Source organism: Typopeltis vanoorti, chromosome 22, assembly GCF_054136105.1.
Source record: "Typopeltis vanoorti isolate ZY-2024b chromosome 22, IOZ_Tvanoo_1.0, whole genome shotgun sequence".
NCBI lineage: Eukaryota > Metazoa > Arthropoda > Arachnida > Uropygi > Thelyphonidae > Typopeltis > Typopeltis vanoorti.
Genome location: NC_143570.1, coordinates 97,883,235 through 97,903,390, shown reverse-complemented (window position 1 = coordinate 97,903,390; position 20,156 = coordinate 97,883,235). Strand labels below are relative to the sequence as shown.

Here is a 20,156-nt window from a genome sequence, read left to right as displayed (position 1 = left end):
TGAAATTTCCAAATGTTGAGCAACCTCCCAGGACACGATAACATAGTCAATTTCCTCAATCAGAAGTAGAATTGCCAGTGTTGTTATCCAGATCTTCCAATGCTATTGCCAGATCCAATACTCTCAAACCCTGGTCCTCTCCGTCATGCCATGTTTCAGGTAATTATCCCTTAGTAGCTGTATATAAATTCCATTTCCATTTTGCCACATACCCTATCCTCCTTCCATTCTACATCCCCATATTCGAAGTCTCCCGTAATAATTGCTCAGATTTAACTGATTGTGCTAATCTACCGATGCATGTCGTCCATATCTACTTCTGTATCTTCAGGTCTTCTATAGAACAACCAACACCATATTTTGTTCTGTTGGCCTGTGTTTTGCACCAGACAGTCTCAAATGAACCATTTACCTTAGATCCTACCATCTTCCTTAACTTCTGTTTTTGGTGGTTGAAATATTCAGCTAGCATAATAATACCCCTTCTCCTGCCCTATTTCCTCTATCTTCTCTGAAAATACAATATCATTACATTCTATATCTGTAACTATATCATTCTCTGACAACCAGGTCTTGATGATGCCAGTAATTTTTGGAATGACCAATGCCCAAAATTCTTCTCCTTTATTTCTGATACATTCATGTACATGATTTGAACATCCCCTTGGGTCCACAGTTACTCTTACATAATGTCTTTTTCTGCCCATTCAGATTTGAAACCTGGTAAACTGCATCTAGTTCACAATCATTCCTGCACTCATGCTGCTTATCTGTCTCAGGAGTGGCTAGACCAGTGGTGCACTCAGGATTTAATCTTGGGGGGGGGGGGGGGGGGGGGGGGGCATTCAAGTTTTAATCTTGGAAGGGGGAGGTGGCCGAGTTCAGTAGACAATTTACGAATACACACTACGCATGACCTATGACTGAGCATCTGCAGTGATTGCCAATAGTATAGAAATAGAAGACACAACATAAATAAAAAAATGAATTTTAATTAGGAAGAGATTTTTGGAAAATTTTCTAGTGTTTATTTTCTTTTTTAGGGGGACTAGGGCCCCTTGCCCCCCACCTCCCTGGGTGCGCCACTGGGCTAGACACATGCCTGATTGCTTCCCCCACCCCACCCTAATCTCTCTAGTTTCCCTGCTTTTGCACTTCCAGACTACTGAACAACACTTTCTCCAATTATCTTTACTCCAAACACCATTTAGGGTGCAGTCCATCAAGCATATTCAGGTTCTTACATCCATCAAATTAACTCCACTTATCTATAAACTGCACACCATTCTTCCTGCACAATCTTCTAATTGGCAATCATGCTCCTTCTCCTTCATTCTGTCCTATCATGCTAAGGCATCAGACTCACAACCTTTACTTTCCTACTCTTCATTTTTCCTTCTTCTAATAACCCTCGCATATTTTCTCTCTTTGCATATTTCCCACCTTTCAAATTGTTTGTGGCTGCCAAAACAATTAACTAGTTAATTTATTTCTTCTGCAAATTTGCAGCTTCATGAACATCCTTTATCTTTGCACCTGGGAAACATGCTTTCTCATTATGTATACCTCTAATCATTGAATTCCCATAGTATACTACCTATTTTCTCCCAGTTTCTCAGAATTTTATGCTTTTCCCATTCACTCTTTCTTTCATTCTCCCTCTTGTTGTACTACCACATACCAAATGTTTCTCCAGTTGCTTGAGCTATATACGAGGGTGGTCTGGAAAGTTCTTGGCCTCGACCATAGATGGCAACACTGTCGGCAAGATTTTTTTTTTTCTAAGTTGGTACATCTGTCATAAGCAGCCATGTGAAATTGCAAGTACATATGAAATTGTTTTATACAGTGGACTGAAGCAAAAGTGTTGTCTGTATCCCTTGAAATGGATAAAATTGAGTATCATGCAGTTATAAAATTCTTTGTTAAAGAAGGTTTAACTCCAAAAGATATTCATTCAAAGTTCATAAAAGTTTATGAGCACTCTTCTCCTTCATTTTCGGCAATTAAGAAATGGGCTGCTGAGTTTAAATGTGGCTGTACCAGCCTTGAAGATGATCAACGTGAAGGACGTCCAAAAAGTGTAACAACACTAGAAATCGTTGATCAAGTGCATGATATAGTATTGGATAACTGGCGAGTCAAAGTGCATGAAATTGCTGAGACTATAGGCATTTCAAAAGAACGTGTAGGATATATTTTGCATGAAAAATTGCAAATGAAAAAGCTTTCTGCAAGATGGGTGTCATGCTTGCTCACAGCAGATCAAAAACGCATGTATGAAAATCTCTGAACAGTGCTTGGAGCATTTTAACAAGAATAAAACTAATTTTATGCATCGATTATGGATGAGTCTTGGATTCACCATTACTCACCAGAATCCAAACAGCAGTCAAAACAGTGGACTGAAGTCGGTTGTTCAGTGCCAAAGAAGACAAAGTTGGTTCCATCAGCATGAAAGGTCATGGCTTCAGTGTTTGAGATGCTAAAGGCATTTTGTTTATTAATTATCTTGAAAAGGGTAAAACAATAACTAGGGAATATTATTCTGATCTTTTAACAAGACTAAACGAAAAAATTCATGAGAAAAGACCCAGTTTTCAGAAGAAAAAAATCATCTTTCATCAGGACAATGCACTTGCCCACAAAGGGACCTGCACTATGAATTGTTGTAACATCCGCCCTATTCCCCATATTTGACTCCCTCTGACTTATCTCTTCCCAAAACTTAAACTGTTCCTCACTAGTCAGCGTTTTTCTTTGAATCAAGAGGTGATTGCAGCTGTAGAGGGGTATTTTGCAGATCTTACTGAGAACACCACAGGGACATGATAATGGCACTGGAGCATTGCTGGAATATATGTATTAGTCTTAACTGAGATTATGTTGAAAAATACAAATAATTTTCAAATTATAAATTCGTTTTTTTTATTGTTAGGCCCAGAACTTCTCAAACCACCCTCATACATACAACATTTAAGTAAATGTTTACTTATACTTTGATAAAGTATTAAACAAGAATGTACTTTCTTGTCTTCTTTAATTTAATTTATAATCAAGTGAAAAAACTTTCAGTAATGTACTCTGCATTTTTTAATAGCTAGGTATTTTAAATGTTTGTCTTTTATCATATTTTATACTGTATTATTTATAAAATGTGTATTACAAAATTTAAGTTTCCCTCTGTCATTTTCAGGTTACTATACACATGTAACCACACTAGCAGAAGTGAGAGAACAAGTGCAGGTCAGTAAAAAGAGTTAAAAAATTTGCCTTTTTATAAGGGTTACTTTTTTTTGTTAGTTTAGCTAAACAACTGATAAGATTTTATTTTTAATTGCTTATTTATGATATGCCAACTTTTTTTTCACAGATTACCATTCAGTAGTTCTGATTTTTTAACGATACTTGTTACATACTTATTCTTGTGCAAACGTGTATATATTTCTAACCAGTAGTTCTCTCAAGGGGTCACTAGAGGATCAAAGCCAAATAACTAGGAGGAGACCTCCACATTGCCTTTCAGAAATGTGGAGAACTGACTGAGGCTTCTGCCATAATGTCCAGTCCTCACCTTCACGTGGTGTGCCCTTGGTACTGAAAACAAGGATGGGCTGACAATTTGGGACTTAGCCAACCAAATTGTACTCTCTGTTGACTTAAACCACAAATGCATATGATGGTACAACATGATGAGATTTCATGCCAGCCTGGTTAAACATGGCCCCTGCTGTTTTTGTTTTTAAAAAGAGTTAAAAAATTTGCCTTTTTATAAGGGTTACTTTTTTTTGTTAGTTTAGCTAAACAACTGATAAGATTTTATTTTTAATTGCTTATTTATGATATGCCAACTTTTTTTTCACAGATTACCATTCAGTAGTTCTGATTTTTTAACGATACTTGTTACATACTTATTCTTGTGCAAACGTGTATATATTTCTAACCAGTAGTTCTCTCAAGGGGTCACTAGAGGATCAAAGCCAAATAACTAGGAGGAGACCTCCACATTGCCTTTCAGAAATGTGGAGAACTGACTGAGGCTTCTGCCATAATGTCCAGTCCTCACCTTCACGTGGTGTGCCCTTGGTACTGAAAACAAGGATGGGCTGACAATTTGGGACTTAGCCAACCAAATTGTACTCTCTGTTGACTTAAACCACAAATGCATATGATGGTACAACATGATGAGATTTCATGCCAGCCTGGTTAAACATGGCCCCTGCTGTTTTTGTCAAGGAAACTGAACAAACATTGGAAAGTCAGCTACTGGAATAAGCTCCAACTCAACATCTAGAGGAAGAAGAATAAACCCAACATCAGAAGAACTGAACATAGGAACCATCAATATAAGGGGTATTAATGGAAAGGAAATTGAACTTCTAGAAGAATTGAAAAAGTGCCATGTGGACATAATGGGCATTACTGAGACGAAGAAGACAAAATCAGGTGAGATCTTATTAAATAATAAGTATAGGATGTTATTTTCAGGCAATAAGGATCAAGGAAAGGAAGTTGTGGCGATAGTCTTCAATACAAACATGAAGATAAACTTCTTGATTGGAAGGCAGTTTCAAGTAGAGTTATGTAGACAAACTTCAAAATGAGGAGATAGACAATGAAACTTATTTGTGCCTATGGTCCCAGAGAAGGTTCTTCCCAGGAAGAAATGGAGGAATTTTTTGAGTCATTAGAACAGGCAGCTGAATAAAGAAAATGGAAAAAGTGGTCCTTGTTGGAGATCTGGATAGCAGAGTATCAAATGAATCCCATCAAGCATATAGAAACATTTTGGGAAAATTTGGAGAAAAGGGCAAAGTTAATAATAATAATTTTAACAAAGTTAATAATAATAAAGCTTTCAATATCTTTCTCTAAATCCAGAGTAATTTAATAAAAAAGGGTGGCACACCATTTGGCAACTCCTATAGGTAGAGATGACCTGCTAATGCTTCTGCCTGGTATCTCCACTTGGGCCTGACTCCCACTGAAGAGACCTCAATAAAGGTTGAAACTAGTCTGGGTTGTGGCCCTTCCCTTAATGCATAATATTAGACATATCCGCAAGGAGATGTGCTTTGCATTATGGGAGATACTGAGATAGGAGTGTTGGTAGCTTGCTCCACCTTTGCAAGGAGTGCCTTGGTGTTGTACCATCTTACCCCAGTCCTGAAGATACTTTCAGGCGCAAACTTTGTTTGCTCACACTTGGATAAAGAATTAAACTAAATTTATTAATAATAATAATGGTAAGTATTTACTGGACTTCTGCTCAGTACTTGGACTAGTCATTACTAACACCATGTTTCAACATAAATATGTACACAAGTTCACATTATTATTATTAAGGCCTCCAATGAGTCAAAAGACTCATTGCAGGAGGTCCTTCCTAGGAAACACAAATCTATCAAGACTCATCATGGGGGATCCCACCTAGGAAACACAGTCTGTCATACCACTCCTTAAACTCATTGACCGTTCTCGCTCTCACCAGTCTATCAAGACCTACAAGTTAGTAAGGGGTTGTTGTAGGATCAGTGTTGGAGATGTTCTACAGAAAACAGTGGGAAATCAGGGGAGAACCAGAGGTCATCCCTGGAAACTGTATAAAGAGGGTGTGAGTAGGGAGTGAGAAGCAGGTTTTTTTCATGCAGAGTTGTGAATGATTGGAATGCCTTGCCTGATAGTGTGGTGTCAGCAGAGAATTTGAGTGTGTTTAAAGCACGTTATGATGAGCTGTGTGTATGATAAATGGACCTCCCAGATGCATCTTTGACTTCATGGGGTCTTGGGTAATCATAATAATAATAATAATATCTTCCTTTTTGTTCAGGATACAAGAGTGTACAGAGGATTTGAAATTGGAAGTGACCATTACTTAGTACTAAGCAGGATAAAAATGGATTTCACATTGAAAAGAAGTATGTAAGAAAGTTTTAAAAATAATTAAAGTTGAACAGCTTTTAAAAGTAAATTGTAGACTCGACTATACAAACATTATTGAATAAAAAATGAAACAGTTTGAAAATAAGAACCAAACCTTGGAGCCTCGTTGACAAACTCTGAAGAGAACATTGATTGATTCAGCTAGGGAGGTATGTGGTGGATTTGTCTGCAAGGATAGAAAAATAAGAACAGCATGGTGGAGACAATAAGTTAAAGAAGAAGTCCTGGAAAAGCAGAAAGCATACCAAAAGTTCTTAGCAAATAAGTCAGCAGATGCCCTAAAAGTATACAGAGAAAAATGTAAGAGAGCAAATTGGAGATGTCAGACTTAGTTCTTTGCTTTATGCAGATAATGTTGTACTACTAAACACATCTAGCGTAAGTCTCCAGGATTCACTAACTAAATTGAATAACAGCTGTAACAAATTTGGCATGAAAATAAGCCATAAAAAGACCAAAACTATGAAATTAGGCAGGAACATAGAAAACGTCATCTGCATTTTGAATGGAGATTCTATAGAACAGGTAAGCTATTTAGGCACAGATTTTAGTGAAGATGGCAGGTTAAATTTGGAAATAGACAACAGAATAAGCAAAGCTGATATGGTGAGTTTTTAAGTGTTAAGTTATGGGTATGAGAGTTGGGTTAGAAATAAAGTACTTGGTTAAAGACTAGAGATCACAGATATGAGGATTCTTCAAAAAATTAGGGGAGTGAACTGATGGCATCAATTGCAGAATCATATTAAAAATGAAGATATTAGAAAGGAACTTGACCTTGTTAGCATTCAAGAATATGTAACTAGAGCTAATCTAAGGTTGTATGGCCATTTAAATAGAATTTGGTGAAGAAAGGTTAGCAAAACAGGTGTTTGATGCTAATATGGTAGGAAAGAGATCCAGAGGAAGGCCAAAGGCTAGGTGGATTGTTTCGGTTGGCAGTGCCTTAGAAGCTCTAAATATTAGTTGTGACAATATTGGAGTGTTCACAAGTAATAGATTGATTTGGAGGAAGATTGTCAATAGGAAATTAATAATAATGTAAACTTAATCATATAGTGCTGTCATAGTAACCTGAACACCCCTTGGGGGTACATATCAGGAATAATTATAATGATGATGAGTTCCCTCAAGAGATGAACTGAATACTGTGTGAAAAGCTTATTTAATTACTAACTTCCTATTGATAGTTTCTCTCCAAATTAGTCTTACTTGTCAGGATTATATGTGTCAGTTCTTATATTTTGTTCTTATAAGACACTTCTAACTATATACATCAAATTCACCTAGATCTTGGTCTTTCTCTGCATCTTTTCTATCTGGCATGAAACATGATTTTGCTAAGGCTTACTTTTCCTGAATGTTAATACATCTTAGTATTAATATTCCGTATTAAAATTCCCATTAATATTCCTAATAGTACCTTCCTCGTATCTACATTTTTTGATTTTTCTACTGATGCTATATATTCACTACTTTAATTGTTCACTGCCCTAATTAATCTGCAGTTTCTAGTGTTGATAAACTGTTTTATTTCTAAACATCTCAGATTCTTAAATTAAAATTGGTTTGAATGCTATCTTGTATGCAGCTAGTTTCATTTAGCTGAATTTCTTTATCATTCCATATAAAATTATCCAGTGATCTGTTTACTTATTTAATTTATCATTATCACTAAAAATTGTTTTAGTAGTGAAAATATTTTCTTTGAGTTCTCCATTCAGGATAAAGATGATGATTTTGGTATATTCTTGCCTCTTTTCATAATCTTTGTCCTTTCATTGGTGATGTTGGCTGAGTGGTTAGCGTATCTGCTCTCCAGCCAAAAAGGCTGTGGGTTCGAATCCTGCTGTGGGCATGGATGGTGGTGGTTGGCTGTAGATGGCATTGCCGTAGTTGCAGTTCGTTGTAGTTGGTGAAATGAGTGGTGGAGACAGAGTTGTAGAGTAGGTGCCCTCCCTCGATGAGTCTTTGGACTCCTTGGTGTCACGTAATAATAATAATAATTTTCATGCTAAATATGTTACAGCAGTTACTCAGTTTAGTAAGAAATCCTGCAGACTCGAACTGAATTTATTCAGGATATTATATCCTGAATAAATCATTATAGAAATATTATATTTGTGTGTGTGTGTTGTAAGTACAAGATAAGTCCCTGTGATATTTTCAAAAAAAATATGCATTTATGCATTTCACCAAAAATTTATTTATTGGTGATGCTGAGACTGAATGCATTATAATTGCAGAAGGAATGATGTAGGATTTGTGGATCTGTTGTCTGTGTTTAACAGAAAGAAGGATTTGTATAATGCTGATGGACTGCACCTAAATGGTGCTGGTATCAAGTGCTTAGAGAGAGAGAGAGAGCTTTGTTCACTGAGCATGCTGAAGCACAAATTCAGGAAAACTTAAGCATTTAGGATGGAAGCAGGTTAGTTTGTGTGAAGGCATCCATGAGACGAGTGAGTGTAAGAATGATGACCAAATGCAGAATCTAGTCTCTCAAGCAAAAAGATTGAATATGGTAGTCAGTTCAGGAAGTAAAGGTGATTAGATCCTAAAGGGATGCTGCAGTTTTGATATACTAATGTCAGAAGTATCAGGAACAAAGGGAGTAGTTTTTGTCATTTGTTAGTACAACCTCACCAAATATAGGCAATAGTAAGACCTGACTAACAGCAGATGAAGTAGTTACAGTAATAGAATGGGAAGGGTTTAGTATTTTCAGAAAATATAGGATGGGGAAGGGTACTACTGATGATAGCAGATGAATTGCAGGCCAAAAAGAATAGGAAATAGGTGGGAGGGTGACTTTTAATTTGAAGCAGTCTGGTGCAAGATCAAGGAGAATAAGACAAAATATACAGTTGTAAGTTTTAAAAGAGGTATACCGTGAGTAGACATATCGATACAAAATTAATAACGGAAAAAACTCACGTACAAAGATTATTTAATAGTATAATTTTCACCTGTGTGTCACAGGCATCTTCAGTACATTAAGCTCAAATTAAACAATAACTATATTCCGAATAGATCTGCCTCTATTCTGCTAGAAGAACACCAATCTTACATTGAATACTTTAAACCTGAAAAGTCTGGACTTGCAGAACATGCCATCTTTACTAGACACAGAGTTCATTGGAGAAAGACAAGAGTTCTTCACAAAAGTCAGTTTCTCATGGAACACCTTTATAAGGAAACATGTGAAACTCTACTTCATTCTCCTAACTTAAACAGATCCGACGGCTTACGTCTATCCCCTTTATGGGAGATAGTACTTTGCAAATCAGCTAATCTTTCCTAACCTTTTATTGTATTAATTTTTTTTTTTTTAGGAAATTTATTGACCTTTTTAGTTATCTTACACAGCTACTTGGGTGGAGCTTTTTGGAATTGTCATTTATTGTTTAATTGGATCTTAATGTACTGAAGATACCTGTGACACACAGGCGAAAATTATACTATTAAATAATCTTTGTATGCGAGTTTTTTCCGTTATTAATTTTGTATCGAAAATATACAGTTGGTTGTTGCTCTAGGCCATGGAGTTCCACAGATAATATGGAAGACGTGCATCGGCAATTTAGTACAAGTGCAGGTTGAGGGAATATTATGGAAGGGAAACTTGAACTATGGAGATAGACTGGAAGGAAGGAAATGGAATTTATACATTTACTAAGAGATAATTACTAGAGGCAGAATGGGATGGAGGGGACTAGGAGATTGTGAGTATTGGACCAGCTCAAAGAATCAGAAACGTTATCCATAACCAAGGTGTCCACATTGCCTCCAATTGGCAAAAGTGGCCATGCAGTCTTGACTTGGAAATGGAATTTATACATTTACTAAGAGATAATTACTAGAGGCAGAATGTGATGGAGGGGACTAGGAGATTGTGAGTATTGGACCAGGTCAAAGAATCAGAAACGTTATCCATAACCAAGGTGGCCACATTGCCTCCAATTGGCAAAAGTGGCCATGCAGTCTTGACTTGGGAGATTGTAAAACATGAGGAATATTCTCTCAAGAAGGGATATGTGCGGAACTACAAGACAGGTGATTATAACAAGCTTAGGAGGAAGTTTCAATTTGTGCTATAACATAAAACCCTGCAAGGAAAGGATGTTAGTAGTGCATGAGAAATAGTTAAAAGGCATCTAGAGAAAGCAGTATTAAATTGTATACCTAAGGTAAGGAGGGTTAATCAGGTAGGAGGTAGAGGGATGAATAATACCATTAAGCATAACCTGCAGAAAAAGAAAATCTATGGAGGGTATATAAGGAGAAAGGTGACCAGCAAACTCATTAACTGTACAAGGCTCAGGCAAGAAAGTTAACCAGTATGGTCTGGAAGGAAAAATCAGATTATGAGAAGAATCTAGCTGAGCAGGCCAAAGAAAATCACCAAAGAGTTTCATTACATGGCAAGTAACAGGAATAATGACTATGAAAGATTAAACTTAATGAGTGTTGATGGTGATGAGGTGACAGAAGCAGATAAAATAGTTGAGTTACTGAGTTATCACTTTGCAAAGGTATATCTTCCAAGTGAGGTTACTGCTGCATTACAGAGATTGATGTATGAACATTGTTGGATGAATTGGAGGTTCTTAGGATATTGCAGAATCTCATTGCTGGATTAAATGGGTTTTGCAAGAATGTGCAAGGGAACTGGCAACATCTCAAACTGTGCTCTTTAAGTTTCAGCTCTGGTAGAGTTGCAAGGGAGTGGAAAGAGTGCAAAATAATTACCTCGTATGAAAGAAGGTTCTAAGACTGCAGTAGCAAATTATAGACCAATGAGTATCTCAAGTAAAACTGTGATACTCATTGGTAAAAGTACTAGAAAAATTGGTCAAAAAGAGAATTCAAGAATGGGTTGATAAGAATGTGATACTATGAGGGTGAACATGGCTTAGTGAAGGGTCAGTTGTGCCTTAGTAATTTACTAGTTGTTGTTGTTTTTTATATATAATAAAGCGACCACTGAGTTGGGCAAAGGAAATAGATACAAAATGATTCTGCTGGATTTTGCAAAGGCATTTGATAGAATACCATGGAATTCTGTTATGCAAATTAGAACAAATGGGGATGAATATGACATTAGTTATGTAGAGGATGGCCGCTGGATATATATTAAAAACTGGTATGTGGAGAGACAGAATCAAGACAAAAACAGGTGACTAGTGGTGTGCTGCAAGTTTCATTGCAGGGAGCACTACTGTTTAATTTGTACAGAAACAATTTAGGAAATAACCTGAATGGAAATATTCAGTTTGCTAATGATGTGAAATTAGGTAGAGTATTCGTTAATCAAGGCACTGCAGAAAGCTTGCAGGATGATTTAAATAGGCTGTCAGTATGGGCAAAAGTTAATGGGTGTCAGTTTGATGTTGAGAAATGTAAAGTTATGCATTTTGAGATAAATAGATTACAAGCTGTGTACCACGTTGATGGAACTGTACTCCAGGAAATAGATTAAAATAGAGATTTCAGACTGATGGTACACAGAATTAAAGTTTAGAGAACATATTGCTAAAGTTGCTTAGCTATTGAAGAATACTTTAACAAGTAGAGATAAGGAAGATATTACACTTTATAAGGCCTAGATATGCCCACATCTGGATTACTGTGCTGAGGTCTCTCCTGGGTTTCTTGGGGATGAGAATGTAGTGGAGAAGATTCAGAGGCAAGTGACCAAGATGCTTAGTGGTCTGTGGAATGCTCCATGTGAGGATAGTTCTAAGTTGTGTGGATTGCAGAAGTTGGTTGATAGGAGGAAAAGATGGGATATAATAGAAAAATTTAAGTTACTTAAAGGGTTTTATAAGTGATGGAAGTTTTTTGACTTGGTTATACTATAAATTAAAGATGCCAAGAAATTATATTCTTGGTTTAATCCTTTATCCAAGTTTAAGCAAACAAAGTTTGTGCCTGATAGTATTTTCAGGAATGGACAACTTGTATATAGAAGCTAATGACTTCACATCACTTACCTTAACCCATGCTCATTCATTATACATCAATGCTATTCAACCTTTTTATCTTCAGAATGCATTCAGACCTTGATACTGTTATGTATTTCTTTGTCATTTCTCAAGCAACATTCATTTCCTTATCATTCAACTCATCATTTAATGCTATAGCTGCACGTCTGCTAAGCTTGTCATAATCACCAGCCCTGTACTTCCACATATATCCTTTTCTCACAGAAGTCTTCATATGGCTCATAAAGGAGATGAGCGAACTTAAGCATCAAACTATAGGCCTATCTGTGTGTCAGGTGTTGTGGTTAAGTTGTTGGAGAAGCTTGTGAAAACTAAGATCCAGAGTTGGGTTGACAACAATGGTATTATCTTTGATGGACAGCATGGATTTGCTAAAGGGAGGTCATGTTTTAGTAATCTACTTACTTATTACAATAAAATGACTGCTTCCTTGTACAGAGGAGAAGGATACACAGTAATATACTTGGATTTTGCAAAGGCTTTTGATAGAGTACCTCATGATAAATTGATAGTCAAACTAGAGCAGATGAGGTTGGATATTAGATTAATGCATTGGATTGGAGACTGGCTCTCTGATTGGTATCAATAAGTTGTGTATGGGGGAGCGATATCCAGGAAAAGGAAAGTCACTAGTGGAGTGCTTCAGGGGTCTGTTTTGGGGCCATTACTATTTTAACTTGTATATTAACGATATAGGTGAAAATTTGGATGGAGATATTCAGTTGTTTGCAGATGATGCATAGTTGGGATGAACCATGAAGTGTAGTGAAGATGTTGTGACCTTACAGGAAGACTTGAATAGATTGAGTGATTGGGCATGGAAATGGGGATGTGAATTCAATGTTGCAAAATGTAAGGTTTTAAAATTTGGAAAACAAAGATGGGATGCAGAATTTATGCTTGGTGAGGATATATTGTTGGAGGTGGAAGAAATAAGAGATCTGAGGGTGATAGTGGATAAGGATCTGAAATTTAGGGGACACATCGCCAAAATTGTGAAGACAACACAAAGGCTTTTGGGAATGATGCGGAGGACATTGACGTGTTGAAGTAGGGAGATTCTTGTTCCGTTGTATAAGGCTTTGATTAGGCCACACATGGACTATTGTGCCCAGATTTGGTTACCTGGTTTTCAGAAGGATGAAGAGATGTTAGAAAGGGTCCAGAGGCGATTGACTAAGGTAGTTTCTGACCTCTGGAATGTTGAGTATGAGGAAAGATTGAGAAGATGCAACTTGCAGAGTCTGGTGGACAGGATGAAGAGGGGAGATATGATAGAGACCTATAAGTTATTGAGAGGTTGTTATAGGCTCAATGCTGGAGAGGTTCTACAGAAAATAGTGGGAGATCGGGGGAAAACCAGAGGTCATCCCTGGCAACTATATAAAGAGGGTGTGAGTAGGGGGAGTGAGAGGCAGGTTTTTTCGTGCAGAGTTGTGAATGATTGGAATGCCTTGCCTGAAAGTGTGGTGTCTGCAAAGAGTTTGAATGTGTTCAAGGCACGGTATGATGAGCTGTGTGTGAGAAAAGGACCTCCCAGTTGAGTGACTCCATGAGGTACTAATACCCCCTTGGGGTAATAATAATAATAATAATAATGGCTAGCCACAACCCATGTGATCTCTTCATGATTACTCTCACCAACTGTAGGTAAGTGAAAACTCTAATCACAATTATATTCTTTGATGAAATGATGAGACCTGTATCTCTTGATCCCTGCATGCCCTTCTTTACATACTGCCCGAGATAGTTGTCTATCAAGAACTCAAGATATTCATTTTCCTTATTCCCAAATGCTGTCTTCATTCCAGTCTATACTGACATAATTAAAATCACCCATAATAATGACTCTTTCCTTGTTCAGTAACTGAAGAAGCTTATACAATTCATCATTTCCCTCCACATTTCCTGGCCTACAACAACATCAATTGAATATCTGTATCTGTTAACCTACACCTCACACCATGCTGCGTCAAAACCATTGCCACTATTTCCCTTTTTTCATGACTACCTTATGTAGACATAATTTCCCTGCTATCATCCATGGTACTCACGCCCCTCCCTCCCGTCTTGTCCTTTCTATCCTTTCAAAAAACACTGTACCCTTCATTCAATCATGTTTCACTTATTCCAGCAATTTTAGGGTGAATAAATTCAGTGAAACAATTTCATCTCTGTTATTTTTGATGCTTGTGGCATTTGTAAATAAATCCAACAGTTCACTTTTAGGTCTATAACCAGTCCTACTAAGCCACTTCTTAGTTGCGATTTTCCCACCACACTTTCCCTTGTCAAATCACCTTTATTATCGCTTAGACCAGTGCTTCCCAAACTTATTGATGCCAAAGCCTCCTTTGAAAAAATTTAAATATTTCACGGCCCCCATCGAAAAAAAAAATTATAATATAGACATATATTATTATAATATTTATCTTATTTATATTCAATACAATTTATATTCAAGATTTTATGTTTTGTAATCTTTCTTGTGTTTCTTACCAATAACTTTGAAATGAAACTTATATGAATTAACATATATTTACTAATATTCATTAATTGCCGAAATATGCAAGAAGCAAAATTTGTGAACCAACACCAAAGTGTGATTTTTTTCCATTAAAATATAAAAAAGAACAAAAAAGAAATAATAAAAATTAAATACGTTTATTTTAAGATTAAAAAAACACTACTTAGTATTAAAATATTTTAAATTTGTTTTCATTATTTCACGCTCCTCCTAAACAAAACTTACAGCCCCAAGGGGGCCGCAGCCATCAGTTTGGGAAGCACTGACTTAGACAGTCTCAACTATCCCAGTCTATTCCATTTCTATGCTGATCATCCCCATACATACATTCACTACTACTCCCAACATCTACTCTGCCTATGCCGTATCTCACTGTCCCTCTGGGCTCTATCCATTTCTTTGTTCCCCTTGCATTCTTGTTTTCTCTTTATCTTTTACATTATTAACAGTCTGATTATTACTATATTCAGACTGTTTCCATTGCCAAGCACTTCAGTCCCACCAGTTGGAGAGAGTAACCATGTGATTTTGACTTGAAAGATGAATAGACATGTAGGAGTATCAAAGAGACGGGAACATATGTGGAATTATAAGGCAGGTGATTATAATAGTCTTAGACATCAACTTGTGGAAGTTTCATGGAGGGAGGAATTGGAAGGCTGGGATAGCATTAGTGCATGGGAAATTGTGAAGGAATATTTGATAGCAGCAATAGTAAGCTGTATTCCACAAGTGAAGAAGAGGACACAATTTGATGTAAAGTAGATGACAAACAATATTAAACAGGAGCTGCATGTGAAAAAGAGGCTATGGAAGAGATATAAGGAGACAGGTGAAGAGCAGATGCATGAAGAATATAAGACACAGGCCAGAAGAGTGACTAGTATGGTAAAGAAGGCGAAACTGGAATATGAGAAGAGATTGGCCCTAAGATCCAAAGAAAATCCTAGGGAATTTTTTAGCTATGTGGCCAGTAGGAGGAGAAATGATTGTGGAAGAATGACATTATGGGATAAAAATGGGAATAGAGTGACTGATGCAGAGGACATAGTGGAATTGTTCAATGAACACTTTATTGGTGTATTTCATCCTGGAGGAGTAAATTTTAATACTAGAGGAATAGGGCAGGTTTGAGGTTTAGAGTTGCAGGAGGAGAACGTGTTCCAAATACTGAGTACTATGGATGTCAGTAAAGCTGTGGGACTGGATAATATTTCACCACTAATTTTAAGAGAATGTGCTAAGGAACTGACAGCTTCTTTGACCTGGCTTTTCAGTCGAAGTCTGGTTACTGGAAAGGTGTCCAGGTAGTGGAAGGAAGGTAAGATAGTGCCATTGCATAAGGGCAGTAGCAGACTGGAAGTGTCTAATTATAGGCCAGTTTGTATGTCATCAGTAGTTGCTAAGATCTTGGAGAAATTAGTTAGGGATCATATACAACATTGGGCAGATGAGGGTAATGTTATCTGTGAGAATCAACATGGATTTGTGAGGGTCGCTCTTGTTTTAGTAATATGCTAGCCTTTTATAATAAAGTTACAAGAGCAGTAGATGAGGGAAAGGGATATACTGCCATTTTCTTGGATTTAGCAAAGGCATTTGACAGGGTGCCATATGATAAGCTGATATTCAGTTGTTTGCAGATGATGTGAAGCTGAGAAGGGTTATTAGTAATAGTGCAGATGTGGTAGTCATACAAGAGGATTTGAATAAGCTAGACAGATGGGCAAATGAATAGTGGTATCGGTTTAATGCAGCAAAATGTAAAGTCTTGAGGTTTAGGACACATCGATGGGACGCTGCATACTCTAATGGAGGAAGTAGGGGAGACAAGAGATCTGGGTTGATGATTGATAGAAACCTGAAATTCAGGGGACATATTGCAAAGGTGGTGAAGGTAACACAGAGGATTGCTGCTATTATGAGAAGGACACTGACCTGCAGAGATAAGAGGGTTATCATTCCGTTGTATAAGTCTCTGATCAGACCACACTTGGACTATTGTTCTCAGATTTGGTAGCATGTGCCGGAGGGAACACGAAGAACAAGTTTTGTATTTAGTCATAGAATCTGCTGTGATGCAATGTCATATTTACTGAATTGGTGAGAGTGACCATGTAGTCCTGAATTGGAAAATGAATACGCATGTAGTGGTATCAAGGTAGAAGGAATTCATTTATAATAATAAGGCAGGCAACTTTTTTTACTTTTTTGTGCTTTTCCCTATGAGTAGAGTTCCTTGAATACCTGGTTTTAACTCACATACATTTATTTATTTTTTTATGTTGCTCTCACCCACAAAAGGTTATTTGTAAACCTGTAGTACATTTTGTACTGTGGGCATGCTATGGATATATTTTTTCTTTTTTTATCAATTATATATATATTGTTTATTTCATTTATTTTTACATAGTCTGGAAACCCTGCTTTAGAGACCAAACATGGAACTTTTTCAAACCACTTCATGCCTCCAATAAGCAGGTCAGTGGTCTCACACTGGGTAATGACTAGTATTTTAAGAAGATAAAAATTAGAATATGAGAGGAAACTAACATTGCAATCCAAGGAAAAGTCAAACAAGTTTTTTTTCACTATGTACTGAGTAGGAGGAAAAATGACTGTGGGCTTAATTATTACCTTGCTTGGATGGAGATGGAAGTTTGATGGACCAATGCAAATGACATAGTTGAGCTAGTTCATGATCACTTTGTTAGTGTTCTATCTTGGTACAGTAGGCTTTATTCCTAGAGGGCTAAGGAGTGGTGAAGTGTTATAAGTCAGTGAAGAGGATGCATTCCGAATACTAAGTATGCTAAAAGTAAGTAAGGCAAAGGAACTAGATGGAATTTCACCTTTTTTTAAAGGGAATGTTCTGTAGAACTGACCATGCCATTAATTTGGCAGTTTAATGAATCCTGTCTCCAGGAACCTCATCTTGCAATGGGTTTCCTGGAGAGAGTAGTAGAGGGTAAGATAATGCCATTGCATAAAGTTGATGGTAGAATGGAGGTATCAAGCTATTGGTATTTCTGTTTCTATTTCTTCTGTAGTTAAGATTTTGGAGAAATTGGTAAGAACTCTAATACAGAATTGAGCAGATGAGGGCATTATTATTTTATCAGGCCAGCATGGATTTCTTAAAGCATGCTCTTCTATTAGTAATCTGGTTACCTTTTACAATAGAGGAACAAGATAAGGTAAGGCATATCCTGTCATGTTTTTGGAATTTGAAAGGCATTTCACAAGGTGCCACACGACTGATTCAGTTTTAAGTTGGAACATATAGGTTTGGATATCAGGTTAGTGGATAGGATTAGTAATAGCTTTCTGATAGATATCAGAGAGTTATACATGGGGGAGCAGTATCATGTACTGCTCCCCCATGTATAACTAGGAAGTTATACATGGGGAAAGTAGGAAGATTACAATTGGAGGTCGACTGTGTTCAGGACCATTAATGCTCAGATTTGTCAGTGATATTGTCACAAAACTACAGGAAGATATTCATTTGATTGCAGATGATGTGGCAGCTTGGGAAGGTCATTAGTAATGGTGCTCATGTTTTACCACTTCAAGTGAATTTGAATAAGCCAAAAACCTGGCTTATGAATGGGGATAACAGTTTAATATAATTAAACATAAGGTTATGAAATGTGGGATCTACACATGGGATGCATCATACACCATTAGTGGAATAGACTGAAAGAATTGGAATAACCAAGAAATCTTTGGGTGATTGTAGATAGAAATTTAATTTAAACTTCAGAGGATATGTTGCAAAGACTGTGAAAACATCTGAGATAATTGCTTCAATATTCAGGAGGATGTTGACCGCAAGAGATAAAAGCATGATACTCCCATTGTATAAAGTTTTGATCAGACAACATCAGAAGTTCTCTGGTGACATCTGTTCACTGAGATTTATTATTATTATTGTTACCCTAAGCCCAAGTAGAGTCATACTCATCTTGGAGGCTCTTTTATGATACACACAGCTCATTATACCACACCTTAAACATTCAAATTCTCTGCAAACATCACCCTCTCAGGCAAGGCATTCTAATCATTCACAACTTTGCAGGAAAAAAACCTGCTGCTCCCACCCTCCTTATACAGCTTCCAGGGATGACCTCTGGTTCTTCCCTGATCTCCCACTGTTTTGTGTAAAACCTCTTCAACATTGATCCTATAACAACCGCTTGACTTGGCAGAAATGTCTGCATGCAAATTTGTGGATACCTGTAGTATGTTGGAAGGTGAGGAGACGTAAAAGATGTACATACGGATTTAATCTTGGGCATTGTGGCAGAGGGAGATGGTTTGTCTGATGACCATGGTTGTGTGTGTGCAAATGTCAATTGAAAGCAGGATGTGGAGAGTGAGAGAGAGAGAAATAAAACTGCTGAGAAAGGAGCTAGATGGAACAAGGACTGACTTGAGAAGAGTGAATGAGAGATGAGAAGGCAGAAGAGGTTGAGTGTTGCAAGAAGAACAAGAGTAGGTTTGAGAGTGGAAGAGAGGAAATTGGAAAAAGTGTAGAAGCAAGAGAGAGAAATCAGGAAGGAGGGAAACTGGCAGAGGAGAGAGAGATTGAAAATTGTGGTCTCTATCATATGACCCTTCCTCCTATCCACTAAACTCTATAAATTACATCATGTCAACTGTTCCTCATATTCAACATTCCAGATATCAGAAAACTACCTTAGTCAGTTGTCTCTGGACCCTTTCCAATATCCCTTCATCCTTTTCAAAACCAGCTGGCCAAATCTGTACACAGTAGTACACGTGTGGCCTAATTAGAGCTTTATACAACGGAACAAGAAACTTCTTAATCCTACAATTCAGTGTCCTCTGCATCATTCCCAGAATTTGTTGTGTTCTCCTCACAATTTTAGCATATGTCTTCTGAATTTTAGATTCTTATCCACATCATCCCAAGATCTCTTATTTCCTCCACCTCAAACAATATATCCTGCCAAACATAAATTCTACATCTCATCTTTGTTTCCCAAATTTGAAAACATTTCATTTTGCAAGATTTAACTGGCATCCCCATTCCCTGACCCATTTACTCAATCTATTTAAGTCTTCTTATAAGATCACAACATCTTTTCTACTCTTCATAGTTCATCTTTGCATCATCTGCAAACAACTGAATAATAAATATCTTCATCCAAATCTTCATCAATATCATTAACATATAGGTTAAACAGCAAGGTCCTAAAACAGACTCCTGAGGCACACCATTAGTGACTTTCCTCTTCCGGGATATTGCTCTCTCATACACAACGTGCCGATACCTATCAGATAATCAGTCTCCAATCCAATACACTAGTCTAATATCGAACCCCATCTACTCTAGTTTGAATCTCAACTTATCATGCAGTAATCTGTCAAAAGCTTTGCAAAATCTAAGTATACTACTATTCAATAATTCATATGGAATAAGAGAGAAATTAGTCGGAACACTAAATTAGCTGTATACAAGACAGTGTTCAAACCAGTTTTAACTTATGGATCTGAGAGCTGGATCAGAAGTAAAACACTTGACCAAAGACTACAGACCGCATATATGAGAGTCCTGAGAAAGATTATAGGTGTGAACAGATGGCATCAATGGCAATATCATATTAAAAACAAGGATATTAGGAAAGAACTTGACATTGTCAGCATCCAGG

The 20,156-nt window shown here is 37.0% G+C and overlaps 1 protein-coding gene across 1 annotated transcript in view; it reads left to right on the top strand.

Moving 5' to 3' along the window:
* LOC150094582 (voltage-dependent calcium channel subunit alpha-2/delta-3-like) overlaps positions 1-20,156 on the top strand; it is a 1,537,934-nt gene that overhangs the window by 541,523 nt on the left and 976,255 nt on the right. The window contains exon 13 of the mRNA XM_090412095.1: positions 3,197-3,246. Within this exon, the coding sequence (XP_090268221.1) occupies positions 3,197-3,246 (50 nt within the window). The remainder of the gene's footprint in view (positions 1-3,196; positions 3,247-20,156) is intronic.